Source organism: Ursus americanus, chromosome 21, assembly GCF_024610735.1.
Source record: "Ursus americanus isolate L20-20 chromosome 21, mUrsAme1.1.p, whole genome shotgun sequence".
Taxonomy (NCBI): Eukaryota; Metazoa; Chordata; class Mammalia; order Carnivora; family Ursidae; genus Ursus; species Ursus americanus.
This window is the reverse complement of record NC_142147.1, coordinates 48,734,514-48,750,461: the sequence shown is the minus strand read 5'-3', so window position 1 is coordinate 48,750,461 and position 15,948 is coordinate 48,734,514. Positions and strand designations below refer to the sequence as shown.

Here is a 15,948-nt window from a genome sequence, read left to right as displayed (position 1 = left end):
TGTGGTGGACTCTTCTTCTGTGTTAAAATGGGAGAAATAGTTTTCCTTTGGACTAACATTTAGTGAGCGATTACTGTTTGCTTTGAGTATAGTGGTGTCTAGAACCAGACAGCAGATCTCAGGGTGGGTCTCAACGTAATTTTTCTACTATCGGCTATTTGACCTCAACAAATCTGACCTTTGATTGAGTTGTGTTTGGGCATAAACATGGTTTCATAAAAATATAGGTAAAGGGACAACCCCAAATCCCTTCTCTCAGAAGTCATCATAATCAGTTTGATGTGTATCCTTGCATGTTCTCCTTTATGTGTTTGCATACGTACGAATCTAAGTAACTAGACAAATACATAAATATTATATACATATACTTACACTATATATATTTACATATATATACATATATAAGTTGAGCTATATATTTGCCTTATCACTGTTTTTTTGGTGGTGCTAAGTCGTCTGTGCCCAGAAATTTCTTTATGGGAAGGTAAGAATCGGATTTTTTAGGGGCACCTGGGTGGCTCAGTTGGTTAAGCGTCCAACCCCTGATTTCAGCTCAGGTCATAATCTCAGTGTTGTGGGATTGCACCCCAAATTGGGCTCCACACTGAGCATGGAGCCTGCTTAAGATTTTCTCTCTCCCTCTCCCTTGCCCCTCTCCCCTCCCTTGCTCCTGTTCTATCTCTCTCTCTCTCTCTCTCTTTAAGATTTTATCTATTTGACAGAGAGAGACAGCCAGTGAGAGAGGGAACACAAGCAGGGGGAGTGGGAGAGGAAGAAGCAGGCTCCCAGCAGAAGAGCCTGACGTGGAGCTCCATCCCAGGACTCCGGGATCACGCCCTGAGCCGAAGGCAGACGCTTAACGACTGAGTCACCCAGGCCCCCCTGTTCTCTCTCTCTTAAAAAAAAAAAAAAAAAGGATTTCTTTGATGGTTCTAGTACTATTTAGCTTTTCTATTTCTTCCTGTGTCAGTTTTACTAAATTGTATTCTTCTAGGAATTTGTCCATTTCATCTAAATTTAGATGACATATTTTCTTATCACTGTATTATTATTTTTTAAAGATTTTATTTTTAAGTAATCTCTACTCCCAACATGGGTCCTGAACTCACAGCCCTGAGATCAAGAGTCACATGCTCTACCGATTGAGCCAGCCAGGTGCCCCCATCACTGCATTATCAATAGCTGCATATGCCTCCACTGTGGGATTGTCAGTTCTCCCAATTCTTTTGCTGTTAGGGACTTTGCTGCAGTAATGTCCTTGTACCCGCTTCTGTGCATATATGTGTGTATTTCCAGAGGCTCCACTCCTAGAAATAGAATTGCTTGGTCGTTATAGTATGCTCACTTAAAAATTTTTAATTGACACTGTCACACTTCCTTCCACTCAGCGTGCCCTCAGTTGACATTTCCAACAGCAATATCTGAGATGCCCGTTTTTCCACCTGTTCTCCTAACATTTTTGCCGATCTTATGGGGGAAAACTGTGTTCTGTTTTAATTAGCATGTCTCTCTCCCTGTTTCCTTGAGTCAACACATACTTTTGTATGTTTATTGGACCACTTTTAATTCTGTGAGTTGCCTGTTCACACCCTTTGCCCATATTTCTATTGGATAAGTTCAGGAATCATATGGGTTTCATGGGTGGGTAAGGAGAAGTTTGGGAAGGGGCCATTGTGAGCCCTGATTGCACAGCAAGAAGGCTGGAGCTAAGGCCAGGACCCAAACCCCACCTGACTCCACAGTCTGAAGAATGACATTTATTCTGCATTGCCCTTTGTGCTTACATGGGTGGGTCCACCTCTCTGTAGCTTTGAACTCTGAGAAGCAGAGACCAGACCTGCTACGCTCACCTGCATGTCCAGTGCCCACTGTGGCGGTGGGGAAACAGCAAGGAACAAAGCAGGAAAAAAAAAGGTTCCTTCCTGTGGAGCTTCCATTCTGGAAGGTGGGCGGGCAGTGTGTATGTATGGATAAACATGTATTTCTTTTAGAGTACCAATAAATAAAATCAGTTTTGAAAGTTTGCCAGGAAAAGCCATTGCTTGTCAGCCCTTTGGGAATATTTGCCCCATCTCCATTCCATCAAAGAGGCAACGACACTCAGAAAGGGGAAGGGGCTTGTCAAAGGCTACACTCGGTGCAGCCATGCGGTGGCCAACATGGTTGAAATCCACATAGGTGACCTTCCTTCTTTTTTAAGATTTTAGTGCTTACTCATTAAAAAAATAAATAAATAACAGTGGGACACCTGGCTGGCTCAGTCAGTTAAGCACGTGACTCTTAATCTCAGGGTGGTGAGTTCAAGTTCTACATTGGGTGTGGAGCCGACTTGAACAAACAAACAAACAAAATGAAAAAATAACAGCTAACAATAAATTGAGCATTTATTACATGCCAGACTCTATCCTGAGTCTAGAAAGATAGATAGATAGATATTACTGTGTCCATTTTATAGACAGAGAAACTGAGGTAAAGAGATGTTAAGTAACTTGCCTGAAGTAAGTTAATAAGTAGCAAAGCCAGACTTAAGTTCAGGCTGCCTAAGAGCCCAGAAAGGTGCAAGAGGAACTGCTTACAGGGATGGGAGCTGGGGAGGGAGGCAAGGGTGTTGACATAATAAGTAAATAAATTCTGTAATTTGTTAAAGGTGATAGGGACTATGGGGGGAAACTGAGCAGAGATATGAGGGAGTTGGGTGGGATGGGGGAGCAGAGGAGTTTGTGATTTTTTTTTAAAGATTTTATTTGTTTATTTGACAGAGATAGAGACAGCCAGCGAGAGAGGGAACACAAGCAGGGGGAGTGGGAGAGGAAGAAGCAGGCTCATAGCGGAGGAGCCTGATGTGGGGCTTGATCCCATAACGCCGGGATCACACCCTGAGCCGAAGGCAGACGCTTAACCGCTGTGCCACCCAGGAGCCCCTTTTTTTAAGATTTTTTATTTATTAATTTGACATAGAGAGACAGCCAGTGAGAGAGGGAACACAAGCAGGGGGAGTGGGAGAGGAAGAAGCAGACTCCCAGCGGAGGAGCCTGATGTGGGGCTTGATCCCATAACGCCGGGATCACGCCCTGAGCCGAAGGCAGACGCTTAACCGCTGTGCCACCCAGGCGCCCCAGGAGTTTGTGATTTTAAGTGGAGTGATCGGGATGGTCTAGTTGAGAAAGCGACTTTTGAACAGAGATCTGAAGGAGGTGGGGGAGTGAGGCTTGTGAATGTCTTGGGGGGACGGACAACAGTGGTGGAAGTAGCCAGGGTGGGGGGCAGAGAATGGTAGGGTCCACCACATTGTGTGGGGCCTCATGGGCCTTAATGACGATTTTGGTTTTTACTTTGAGGGATGTGGGAGCCATGGGAGAATTCTGAGCACAAGAGGGACTTGGGGTTTTTTGGTGCAGGGAGGGTGGTGAAAGGGTTAACAGCTCTACTGAGATACAATTCACCTACCATAAAATTCACCCCTACAAGTACAGAGTTCAGTGGCACTTAGTGTATTCACAGACTTGTGCAACTATCACCATAATCAATTTACGAATACTTCCCTCCCAGGGGCGCCTGGGTGGCTCAGGGGGTTAAGCGTCTGCCTTCAGCTCAGGTCATGATCCCAAGGTGCTGGGATCGAATCCAGCATGCTTCTCCCTCTCCCCCTGCTTATGCTCCCTCTCTCTGTGTCAAAAAAATGAATAAAACTTAAAAAAAAAAAGAATATTTCCAGCCCAATAAGAAATTTTGTGCCCTTAGCTGTCATCCTCCACTATCCCCCGCCCCTGAAAACCACTAATCTGACTCACTCTCTGTCCCTATATATTGGCCTATTCTGGGCATTTCATGTCAATGGAATTACGCAATGTGTGGCCTTTAGGGACCGACTTCCTTCACTTAGCATGCTGTTTTCGAAGTTCAGTCTGTGGCAGCACGTGCCAGTACTTTGTTTCTTTTTATTGCCAAATGATATCCCATGGTCTGGACAGACCACATTTAGTTCTTCCTCTCATTAGTTGATTGATATTTGGGTCGTTTCCACTTGGGCTACTTATGAATCATGCTGCTATGAGCGTTCATGTGCAAGTTTTTGTGTGGACGGATGTTTTCAGGTTTTTTTTAAAGGTAAATACCTAGGAGTGGAATTGCTGGGTCATATGGGGACCTTAACCTTTTGATCTGCCAGACTGTTCGCTACAGTGGCTCCCACATTTTACTTCCCACCACCAGTGTGTGAGGGTTCCAATTTCTCCAGCTCCTCCCTAGTGCTTGCTATTATCTGGGGACTTCGTCTCAAACAGGGTCCCTCTGGCTGCTCTGTGGGGACCCGGATGAGGGAAGCCAGGGAGGAATGGTGGCTGGACCAGAGTGTGGGCGGCAGGGGAGGTGAGAAGTGACTGCGCACTGGGGACAGCAGCCGGAAAGCCGGAGTTAAGGGCATTTGTTACTTGATCAGTTGTGGGGTGTGAGAGAGGGAGGGAAGTCAAGAGTGGCCCCAAAGAGTTACTATCGGATGGTTGAGACTGCGGTCGAGAGGGTCTGGCGGCTGGAATCCGGAGCTCAGCGTTGAACGCGTGGAGTGTGATACCCACCAGACATCCAGCTGGGAATATACAATAGGCGATGGGGTATTCGACCCTAGAGTTACTGTTGGCGTTCATTGCACATTTCTGGAATAATTAAAGCCAGAACTGAAGCCGAATCCAGGGTCTCAGTTTCCTTCTCCAAAAAATGGGCACAATAATACCACTGACTCCTACTCTGCCACTAGGCTGGGGCGATTCCTTTGCAGAGCAAGACAGCAGTGCATACCTGGAAACTAAAGTTATGCGTCCGGTGGAAAGAAGGCTGAGGTCTGCAGCTCCTGCGAGAAATGGAGGTTATGTACGGTTCAAGCAGCGAGGGTCCGTCCGTCTCCCCCGCCCCCCAGCGTCTGGCTGCCGTCAGGGAGGGGGATAGGAGACTGGGTCGTCACCCTGTCTTCCCCCACTCTAAGCTGGGTTTCCTCCTTGGGGGCGGCCCGGGCCAAAACTGCTGATGGAAACCAGCTGCAGGAGGCGCAGAGGCTCGGCGCAAGCCCAGGCCCCTCCCCGGCGCCGGCAGACCCCGCTAAGGGGGAGGACGAGGGCGCCCTAGCTCCCCTCCCCCCTTCCGCACCCGGGCCCGGGGCCCTGGCACGTCCGGCGCGCCTGATGCTTTCCAGATGTGAGCCCGGTTCCCCTCCCCCACCTGGCCCCGTTGCTCCTGCGGGGTTGGGGGTGGGAGGAGTCAGGGTCCTATACCCTCAGATCAAATCGCTACCAGGCACCTGGGCCGGTGTCGCCTCCCAGCCGGTCTCGCTTCCCCATCCAGTCGGTAAAAACCGAATTGGGGTGGGCTGACTGCGTGGAGACGCTCCTTCTAGGACCTCCACCTCTCCCTAACACCCGCCCCTCGGGGCACGCCTCCGCCAGACCACGCCCCTAATGGTCCACCCCCGGACGCGCCCCTTCGGATCCCCGCCCCTAACCCCGCCCCTTCGAACGCCCCGGGCCACGCCTCTGGGGCGCTCCTTGCAGGCCCCGCCTCCGCCACCATCCCGTGTGGGCTGCTCCGTGTGCGAGTTCGTCAGTCGGTTCGCTTCTGTGTCTCTGGGTGTCTGCGTTTCTCGGTCCCCGACTCTGTACATTTCTGTGTGTCTGTCCTATACGCTGCACTTCTCTGTCTCTGCAATCCTCTGCCTGTCTCAGTTGCGCCTAGTCCCTAGGTCTCTATCTCCCCAAATTTCTGTCTCTGCGTCTCTCTCTGCCACTCTGCTCCTCTCCATCTCTCTCCCCCCCTCTTTGAATTTCTCTTGTCCCAGTCCATCTTCAGTTCTCTCCCTCTGGCCTCCAGCCCCCTCCACCCTTCTGTGTCCGTGTCTCCGCGCCGGGTCTGCATGCCCCGCCCGTCCGCGCGGGCACCCCGCCCTCCGAATGTCCACCACCGCCTACAGCTTCGGCGTCGGTGGGCTGCGAGCGCCCCCGTGTGGCCATCAGGGGGCCGTTGCGAGAGGCCCGAGGGCTGAGTGTGGGCGACGCAAGGGTGTGCTGAGGGCAGGAGAGACACCGTGCGTGACCCTGACACCAGGGAATGGCGTGTGACGCCAAGAGACTGTGTGAGTGTGTACTACCGTGCGATAGTGCGTGACGCCAGAGGTTGGTGTGTGGCTGTGAGATTTTGTGACCACCAGACACAGGTATGACTGTGCAACCATGTGTTACACCGAGAAGTCGTGTGTGACTGCGTCTGTGAGATGGGAGAGATGGGACCCCGTGAGGTTGGATGTGCCTGAGACACTATTCGGGGGACTGGTTGTGACATCAAGAGACTATGTGAGAGCGAAGGGTTGTGGGGCACAGTCTGCAACATGGGGAGGACACAAGAGCTGTGTGTGTCACACGGCAGACGATGTGTGACAGAGGGTGAGACCAGATGAGTGGGACACAACCAGAGGTGGCGTGAGAAGGCAGTGTGACAGACCCCGGGGGAATGGGGGTGACAGCGGGACCATGTGAGTGTGACAGTATATGTCAGCCACACCGACGAACTGTGAGAAACTGTGTGACTGTGTGTGATACAGATCGTGTGGGATAGTGAGAGACTGTCACAGTGTTGTGACAGCATGTGAGGGCGTATGTCACTGTGCGGGACACTCGGAGATGAGAAGATGAGTGAGATCTTGTGCCCGTAAGTGTGTGTGCAACACGGGACTGAGGGGTGAGGGCGGGGACGGCTGTGTGTGACGTGGACTGCGCGAGGCTCCCCAGGAGCTTGCGTGCATGACAGTGTGTGTGGGGGACACTCTGTAAGGGACTGTGTAAGATTGCGTGTGACACCGGGAGACTGCAAGAGTGAGCACGACTATATGTGGGGGTCACTGGATGTGTGACTGTGTGTCTCCATGTAACACCATGGAATATTGCGTGACAGTGCTCAACAAAGTTGTCGTGTGAGGAATTCCATGTCACAGTGTGAGACCCTGACTAAGTGTGGATGAGGTTGCTGTTGGGTGCGAGACAGAAGTTTCAGCTGCACGCAAATGTGTGTGACGGACGTCTTGAGAGATTGCATGTGACACTGGGTGAAACTGCACATGGGACACTCTGAGATAAGATGTCTGTGCTTGTGCGAGGTGGCATGTGCCACGCTCTGAGAGATTGCGAGGGACCGGTGTGGCATTTTGAGGGGCCCCGTGGCTGTGGCACTGTAGGACCCTGTGTGTGGAGCACGGGTCAGTCGTGAGACAGTGAGGTAGTGTGCACCTGTGTGAGGGGCTGGGGTGGGGTGACACAGGGGGCAGGCATGACAGGGTGGGAGAGCACGTGTGATGGAGTGACAGGCTGTGTGGGACTCAGAGGAGAGATTCGTGTAAGTGCAGGGTGTGGGGCACGCCGGGAGAGACTGTCTATTCCTGTGAGCGCACGCGCGCGCGCGTGTGTGTGTGTGTGTGTGTGTGTGTGTCAGAAGGACAGAGACAGGCAGAGGCAGAAACTGAGAGGGGGGACTGGGAGAGAGAAAAGGGGAGAACAAGAGACACAGAGAACAGGAGCGACAGAGACACAGAAACAGAAAGACAAAGAAGAGGATGGACATAGAGAGGGGACCCACAGAGACAGATTCAAGGTGGCCAGGGTGCAGGGGAGGTGGCGGTGGCAGCAGAAGGAGGCGGGCCCTCAGGGGCTGCGCCCCAGGGGAGGGGGCGGGGCGGGACTGGGGGGGGGACCCAGACGCAGTCTTCCAGCCTCCCGCCACCTGCCTGCCATCCTGGCCCGGGAGCAGCAACAGGTAGGAGGCTCGGGTCTCCATCCCACTGCTAATCCCTCTGCCCGATGGCAGCCACAGCCGGTCCACCTGGGAATGAATGAATGAATGAGTGAGCGAATGAATGACTTCCTACTTCTGCGTCTGCATCAGCCTGTCTCTCCCCCAGCCCCTCCAATGGCTCCCTCTCTGTCTCCCTGTCCCTTCTCTCCTCTCTCCCTTTATCCCCCCTGTGCCTCTCTCTGCTCCTCCATTTGTCCCTCTCTCTCCCTCCTTTCCTACCCACCCACTCACTCCATCCCTCCCAGGCCTTCCACCTCCCCTTCCTTGTCCCCGCTGTGTCCCTTTGTGCCTCTGTCCCCCTGGATCACTCTGTCCCTTTCTTTACCCCTCTATCTGTCCTCCCCTCCCTCTACTCCTTCCGTTGCTTCATCCCTGCATCTCTCTCTCCCGCACCCCAGTCTCTTTATTTCTTCAGGGCCTCAGTCTTTCCCTGTCACTTTGTCACTCCCTCTGCCCCTCCATTTGTCCCTCCATCCTCTCTGCTCCTCTCCCAGCCATGCCTGGGCTACCCCCCCCCCCAGCCTTCTCTCTGGCTGCTAATGAGCAGAGGAGCCTTTGAGGTGGCCAGGGCTGGGGTAGGGGAGCTCCCCAAGGGGGCCGGAGGGGGCAGCTGCTGCCAATGCCCTAATGAGGCCCCCTCTGAGCCTTTCCCGCCGCGATCTTAATTCCTTGTTCTCCCCGGAGCCACCGGTAATTGGCCTGGGGAGGGCCCCCCTCCTGGCTCCTGCTCTATCCCTGGGGGCTGAGGACACCTGGCTCTTGATCCTGCACCTGTGGCCCTGTTCTTCGGTCCCTCCCTCCACCTGCCTGATGGCCTTGCATCTGTGCCTCCCTCCTGCCTTCCCTCTCCCCTCTTTGTCCTTCCCTCCACCTGACTCTAGGTACCCCATCTTATGTGCCCCTCCACCATCTCCCCTTACGCCTCTCCTCCCTGTTCTTTGGTCCCTCCTTTGGCCTGACTCTTGGTCCCCCATCTGTACGTCTCTTGATTCCTCCTTTTTCTCTGTTTTCCTGTCCCTTTCTCCACCTCTGGGCACCCCATTCGTACGCTCTTCCATCCACAACCCTATATCCGGGTCCCACTACCGCTGCCACCCTTACCTGGGGACCCAGACTTGCCCTAGCCTAACCCTCTCAGTCCCCCACTCCCTCCTGGCTTTTAGTCTTGCCCGCCCTCAGCCATGTCCAACAACATGGCCAAGATCGCGGAGGCCCGCAAGACCGTGGAACAGCTGAAGCTGGAGGTGAACATCGACCGCCTGAAGGTGCGGGGTGGGGGTGGGAGGAAGGCGGGGGCTCCGGGGCTGGGGTCTGGACCGGGCGCTGTTGGGGGTGGTGCCCGTGGGAAGATTCCCTTCGGAACTGGGCTGGACCCGGGGGAGGGGCTCGGACAGGGGGCGTGGCCAGAAGGGCAGGGCGGGGGGGGCTGGGGGCGGGCCCGGGCAGGAGGCGGGGCCTTGGGCGGGGGACGGACATCCCGCGGGCGCCCGCAGGTGTCGCAGGCGGCGGCCGAGCTCCTGGCCTTCTGCGAGACGCACGCTAAAGATGACCCGCTGGTGACGCCGGTACCCGCCGCAGAGAACCCCTTCCGCGACAAGCGCCTCTTTTGCGTCCTGCTCTGAGTCGTCCCGACAGCTTACCCCTCCCCTGCCAAAGTATGGATCCAATAAACGTGGTGACTGTGGTGGTACCTGTGCTTGTGGGGGAACTGAGGCACGCCCAGAGCTTGGGGCCGTCCTGGGGGAACCTCTGTCCCTTCTCCTCCCTTCTGAGTGTGTGTGGAGTGTGTTGGGGGGTGTGGGGGGCGTGGTGTGCGGATGCAGAGGCTTGTGCTGGAGGAAATGAGCACTCTGGGCTCTGACCTCCACTGAGCACTCCACGACCCTGAATTTATTTAATCATCCCGATAGCCCCGGAAGGCAGCTGGCTGCTTGTATAGTATCCATTTTGCAGATGAGGAAACTGAGCCAAAGGAGGTCCCTTACTCCCCAAGTCACACAGCTAAGAGGTAATGGGGTGAAGACTGTGGCCTCCAGCGCTGAACCCCAGAACCTCTTGAGTGGCCTCTGTGCCCATCCCACCTTTCTCACCCCCTGAATGACTCCACCCCCTGCCACAGGATTACCTCTGTCTTTAGCACTGATCTCTGTTTGCTGTTCATTCTTTCCTCCGGTACCTGCTCTGTGACCAGCAGCCCTGGCCTTGCCCTCTTGGGGCTCAGAATCCAGTGGGAGAGACAGACCTATCCCCAGATAATGATGACCCAGAGTGGACAGGGAGGGGGTGGGGGGAGCTCAGAGGGAGTGCTTGACTCAGCTTAAGCGTCAGGGAGGGCTTCCTGGAAGAGGGGACATCTGAGCTGGGACAGGGTGGTAATAAAACCTGGGGACCAGGAGGAGAGAGAAACATGGCTAGAGGGAGAGGAGACAAATTAATGTACCAGTCTTTCCTTCAACAGTTATTTCTTTGTTCTGGGGACACAGGGGTGACTGTGACAGCTCTGGTTCCTGCCCTGTGTTTTCCACTTCACGCAGGGGTGGCCCACAGGACATTTATAGCCTGCAGTTCTATTTATTTTATTTTGTCTTTTATTTATTCATTTATTTTTGGTTCTCTACTTTTGGCCTACATAATGTTTAAAAATGTTCTTGACTTGGTTGCCAAATTGAAAAATAGGAGTCCTTCACTTAAAAGTCCTTATTTCTAGCTTCTCCCAAATTCCGGTGACCTCAGACCCGTATACCCCTCAGGGTGACCATAGGCTAGGAGGTGGGACCCGGGCTTCCCAGCTCACCAAAGTCTCCACCATGCCCTAATGTCTCCTGCTTAAGAAGGCTGAGTGCCAGGTGTTATTCCTCATGGGGCCTGAGTCAGGGGCTTCTCAACAGTGGAACATGCCATGCCTTGAATGTCTGTTGAAAATGAGATGCAGGGACACCTGGGTGGCTCAGTCGGTTGGGCATCTGCCTTCAGCTCGGGTCATGATCCGGGGGTCCTGGGATAGAGTCCCACATTGGGCTTTCTGCTCAGCAGGGAGCCTGCTTCTCCCTCTGCCTGCTGCTCCCCCTGCTTGTGCTCTCTCTTGCTCTCTGTCAAATATATACATAAAAAATCTTAAAAGAAAATGAGATGCAGATTGGGTGAGCTGTGAGTTTGGTCAATCATTTTACCAGGTTGGCTGGAGGGTCACCGAGTTAGAGACCCCCTCCCATCTCCTCACCCCCACTTCCTCTTTTCTCCAGACTAACACCTGTGCTCCCCAGCTTGGGGCTAATGGGGGCTGGACCCCTGGATCTGGATGGAGCCGGCTCACTGGGCCGTGTGTGTTTCTGGCGAGTGCTCCATTATTCACATTGGATTAGGGTCCCCTGGGCCCCAACTCTGAGCTTCCTGTAGGGTTGAGGCCGGAGCAGCTGTAATTACATCTCCCTCCTGCCTCCCACCCCTCTCGGTTGGCTCCAGACTAGTTGCATCATGTCTGTGGGAGCCCCGGGGGACACCGGGGACAGAGAGAGCCAAGGATGAGCTGGGGGGGGGGTGCTGGGGAGGAGGGATGCTGGGAACGAAGTTGCCAGAGGATTCTGGAATTTCTCAAACCCAGCATCCTCACATCTTAGAACCTGAAATGCAGAGGAATCTAGAATCGCAAGACCTCAGAGGGCTGGAATTCTGGAGTCTTTCTACCCTGTGAGGCCACAATCCTGTTCCTTTGTCCGGCTAGGATCCAGAGCTCTGCACTTCAGGAGTGTAAGGATTTCTTGAGCCTCAACTGCTGTGATTTAGACCCTTTTAGCCCTGAAATCTCGGGGCTTTGTAGTGTGGATCCTTCCTCCTTCACATTCTTGGGGAATGGAAGTCAGGAGAAGCAAGGCGGCTGGCTGAGCCAGTGTGGGGAAGGAGGGCGGGCAGGAAGGAGGTCTACCTGGAGGAGGTGTGGGAGGGAGGTGGGGGGAGGGGCGCGGGTGCTAGATGAGCTAGACAGGGCAGGTCCTGGGTGACCAGCATTCACGCAAGCAAACCTGGGTAATCTTGTTAGCAGCTATGACTGTAGTATCAGCTTCTGGGTACCAGATGCTCTTTTTCCGGCCAGCCTCAGCTGTGAGGTCAGCTCTGGGGTCGGAGCTAGGCCAAGAGGTAGAGCGAGGACCGCCTGGGGAAGTGCTGGCTGCTAGCAGTCCCCTCCCACTTCACCCCAGACCCTGAGGGGCCCTAGGCCGCCCCTCCCAGACTGTGGGCCCTTTTCACAGCACAGGCTCTGAGCGGTGCTTGGCTCTGCTGAGGGGGGCTGGGGGAGGGGTGGCCCCGAGCCACAGCTATAACCATCACTTGTTGGAGTCCTGTTTCTGAAGCCCCACCTCACTTAATTCTCAGATAACCCCCCAAAGGACTCTGTTCATCCCATTTTATAGACATGGGATCAGGCACAGGGAAGTGACATCACCTGGCCAGTTGGGGCTTGAGGTTGGAGTGGGCGCCGATGGATGAGGGTTCAGGAAGGGCTGGAGGTGTTGGGGGGGGTTGAAGGACAGAAGGGGGGTATCCCAGGGGAGGGGTCCAGGCCCAAGCAAAGGCAGGGCAGGGATGGTAGGAGTAGAGCCCTATGGCGCAGGGACCAGAAGCAGAGGCTGGCAGGGAGGCAAGGGCCCATTTGGGGTGTAGGAAAGGGTGGTGGGGAGAGACAAATGGCCTGACTGAGGGTGTTGGGACCTGCCAATGAGGGACAGGTCAGGATGGACACCAGCAACTTCTCGCAGCAGCGGGAGGGCACAAGTGGACAGGTAGGCTTGGCAGGTGTGAGCAGCTGATGGGGTGTGCGTGCATGCGTGTGCTCATTCGTGTGTGTGTGCGCGCGCGTGTGTGTGTGTGTGTATGGACAGGGTTACAAGCTGGGGCCAAGCTCTTCCCAGGGCAGGGTCAGGAGCAGGTCAGGCCCCGGGCAAGCAGGGTCTTAGCTCAGGGGCTGGTCCCGATGCAGGCCTGGGCAGGCAGTGGAAGGACGGGCCAGCAAGCGGGCGTGGGAGAGCCCCAGCCCTGCGCATGACTCAGCGGAGGACCTGTCCGCCTGCCCAGGCTCCCGCTCTGACCTTCCTCGCCACGCGGGACCGTGCCTCCATCGGGGGGGCCCTCCGAGTCTCTCTGCGTCCCCCGCCCTCGGCACACAGTAAGTGGGTGAGAGTTTGCTGAAGGAATAATAACCACGCCGGCAGCTGGTGAGGGCTTCCTGGAGGCAGGCAGGGGTGTCTCTACTCTTCACACCACACCCCAACAGGCACAAGGCTGAGCTAGGGGAAGTCATTCTCCAGGGTCACACAGCAAGCGATGGGTGAGGGGTGGAGGGGCACTTCCAAAGCCATTCTGTTCCCCCTGCGCCAGGCAGCCCCTCCGCAAGCACACACACACACACACACACACACACACACACACACACACACACACGGGGAGACGCGGCCATAGAGAAGCACATGGGCCCACAATAAACACACAGGCACAGACCCACCACGAGATGCAGGAAAGGACACAGATGTACAAATAGGCTGTCGAGAAAACTACGCCCACCCGCTGCACACGAGCACACACACTCACGCTGCTAAGATGCTCACTTAGGGGGCGCCTGGGGGGCTCAGGAGGTTGGGCGTCTGCCTCTTGGTTTCGGCTCAGGTCACGATCTGGGGGGTCGTGGGATCGAGCCCCATGTCAGGCTCCACACTCAGTGGGGAGTCTGCTTGTCCCTCCCCCTCTGCTCCTCCCCCCTGCCTAGGATAAATAAATAAATAAATAAATAAATAAATAAATAAATAAATATAAATAAAATTTTTAAAAATGCTCACTTCAGTTACACAGGCCCCACTAATATCAAGCCTGACGTTCACGTGTCCACCACAGCCCCTTGCGCACCCCTTCCTGGGTGCCCGTCTCCCTCCCCTCCCAGGCACTGTGCTGGCCATTCCCGGTTGTCTCTGGGCTGTCCACCCTCCTCTGCCCCTGTCCACGGTCCTTCTGGGGATGTCTGAGTCCTGTTCAAGCCGTGGGAGAGGAGGGAGGCTGATTCACCCTCCCTGAGCTGTTTCTTCCCACAGTTCCCCCACCCCCAGCCCTGGAAGCCGCCCACTCATAGCCCAGCGGGGGTGACCTCTCATCCCAAGGCACCTGAGGGAAGAGGAACCCTTTGTGGCCCTTGCTATGGACGTGGCCACAGCTGGGCAGGATGCCAGGGTACCCAGAAAGTGAGCGGAGGGGGTCCAGCGCTGACACCAGCCCCAGGGACCACTCGTTAGAGTCGCTGCCACCCCCACCTGCCCTGGAGCATACAACGGGATGCCAGGGTTGCAAGGGCTCCCGGCCCCCAGGGGCACAGGTGGGTAAACTGAGGCCTGGACGGGGGAAGGGTGCGTGAGGCCACACTGGGCCTGGTAGCAGGGCGGACTTCCTGAATGCTCAGTGGTCCCTGGTGGGGACAGGAAGCCAGGGGGAGGGAGGCTCCAGGAACCAGAGCTACCCCGCCCCGCCCCCCAACTCCCCTGATGTTGCCACAGGACGTAAACCCGCCAGGCATCATCCCTCATTAATATGATATAACTTCCTGCGTTCCCTCTGGTCTGCCTGGGTATTGCAGAGCACAGGGCGGTGGGGGGAACCGCAGAGCCGGGAGGCCGGAGGCCCATGCGCCCAGGCACCTCTCTGAGCCCCCGGTATGGCTGGAGCTGAGGCCGGAAGCTGGGGATGCCGGCTGCGCAGGGGTGATAGGGAGAGGGGGAAAGGGGTGAGGCAGCTGTGGTCACCGAGGGGCCTGGGTACAGAGAGGGGAAGTCTGCAGCTCCCCAACGTCCAGCCCTTGGGATCGGGAGCATCCCTCCTGGCCTCAGACATGATACATGTGTGCACGTGCTCTCCTTGTTACAAAGAGGGCTCTGGTATGGGCCACTGGCCATGGTTGGCTGCCTGGCCCATGAAGCTGGGGTTACCCCCTTGTACAGATGAGGAAACTGAGGCCCACTGGCTTCTCGTTCTCACCCAGGTCATCACACCACAAAGAGGTGGTGGGATGGGGACAGGAGCTCGAGTCAAATGAGTGAGCTGCAGAGTTTGGAATCTCTCCACTTAAACTGCCTCTCTCAAAAATAAGGGGTGTCTGAGAGGGGCTCTGGCCCTTCTGGGTGGGGAGGCTGCATGGGAAGCCATGGACTCAGTGGGACCTGGGCTGGTGACGCTCTGTGGGCAGCTGGGACATGTGGGCTGAGCACAGGGGCCGAGAGTGGCTGGGGGTGTGTTTGGGGAGGTGTGGGAGAGATGGATGTGACAGTGATCTTGGAGTCCTGAACTCGGTCCGGGGCCAAAATACTATTCCTGGAAGTCAAGGTCTCCGGAGCTTGGCCTGGGGCCTGGGATTGCTGGAGCGAGAAGCAAGAGGGTGGGAGGGCACTCCCCTTTGATGCTCTTGGAAGTCCTGGGGTCTGTCCCTGACAGACTGCTAGACACCAAGGCCCTCCTCCCTGGAATCCCTCTTCCCAAGACTCCGCTGGGTGGATGGGCTTCCGCCCGGGGATAGGCTCCAGGGACTGGCATTCTTTCTCTAGCCTGGCCACCTCCTTCCCCAGCCTTCTGGAAGGAGTGAATTGTGTCCGGGGGGAACAGAAATCTCAGTAGTGCCTGAAAAATACTACATCAGGGAGGAATTTCCTGGTCGTTTCTCAATCCCTGGGCAATGTCCTAACCCCGGGGCCTGAAGCCCAGAATAGATCCCAGAGGCCACCCCCAGACAGCCTCTCGGACTGGTCAGCTGTGCCCCTCAAGTCTTGTCCTGGTGTGCTGCAGGGTGCGATGACTCAGTGATCCCCATGCAGGGCCACTGGGAGACGCTGGGGAAGGGAGAAGGGGACAGACCTATGCGTGGGGAAGCGCAGGTGGCTCAGGGATGGGACCACCAGAGGAAGCAGGGAGGGGAGGCAGAAGGCGGACTGGGCTGCACTGGGCAGGGGAGTTGGAGGGAGCTGGCCAGGCAAGGGGGGAGGGAGGGGGGGGCCTCTGGAACAGGCAGGGGAGGGAAGGCGGGGCAGCGGGAGGAAATGAAAAAGCCGGGGCGAGCAGGCTAGATGAGAAGGGAGGAGGGAGGAGGGAGGGAAG

At 55.6% G+C, this 15,948-nt stretch overlaps 1 protein-coding gene across 1 annotated transcript; it reads left to right on the top strand.

Moving 5' to 3' along the window:
• The first annotated feature begins 8,990 nt into the window (after positions 1 to 8,990).
• GNG8 (G protein subunit gamma 8) lies at positions 8,991 to 9,499 on the top strand. Its single transcript, XM_045776333.2, has 2 exons — positions 8,991 to 9,092; positions 9,321 to 9,499. Exons 1-2 carry the CDS (start codon positions 9,009 to 9,011, stop codon positions 9,447 to 9,449), a joined length of 213 nt encoding a protein of 70 aa, XP_045632289.1. The 5' UTR covers positions 8,991 to 9,008; the 3' UTR covers positions 9,450 to 9,499.
• Positions 9,500 to 15,948: the final 6,449 nt, after the last annotated feature.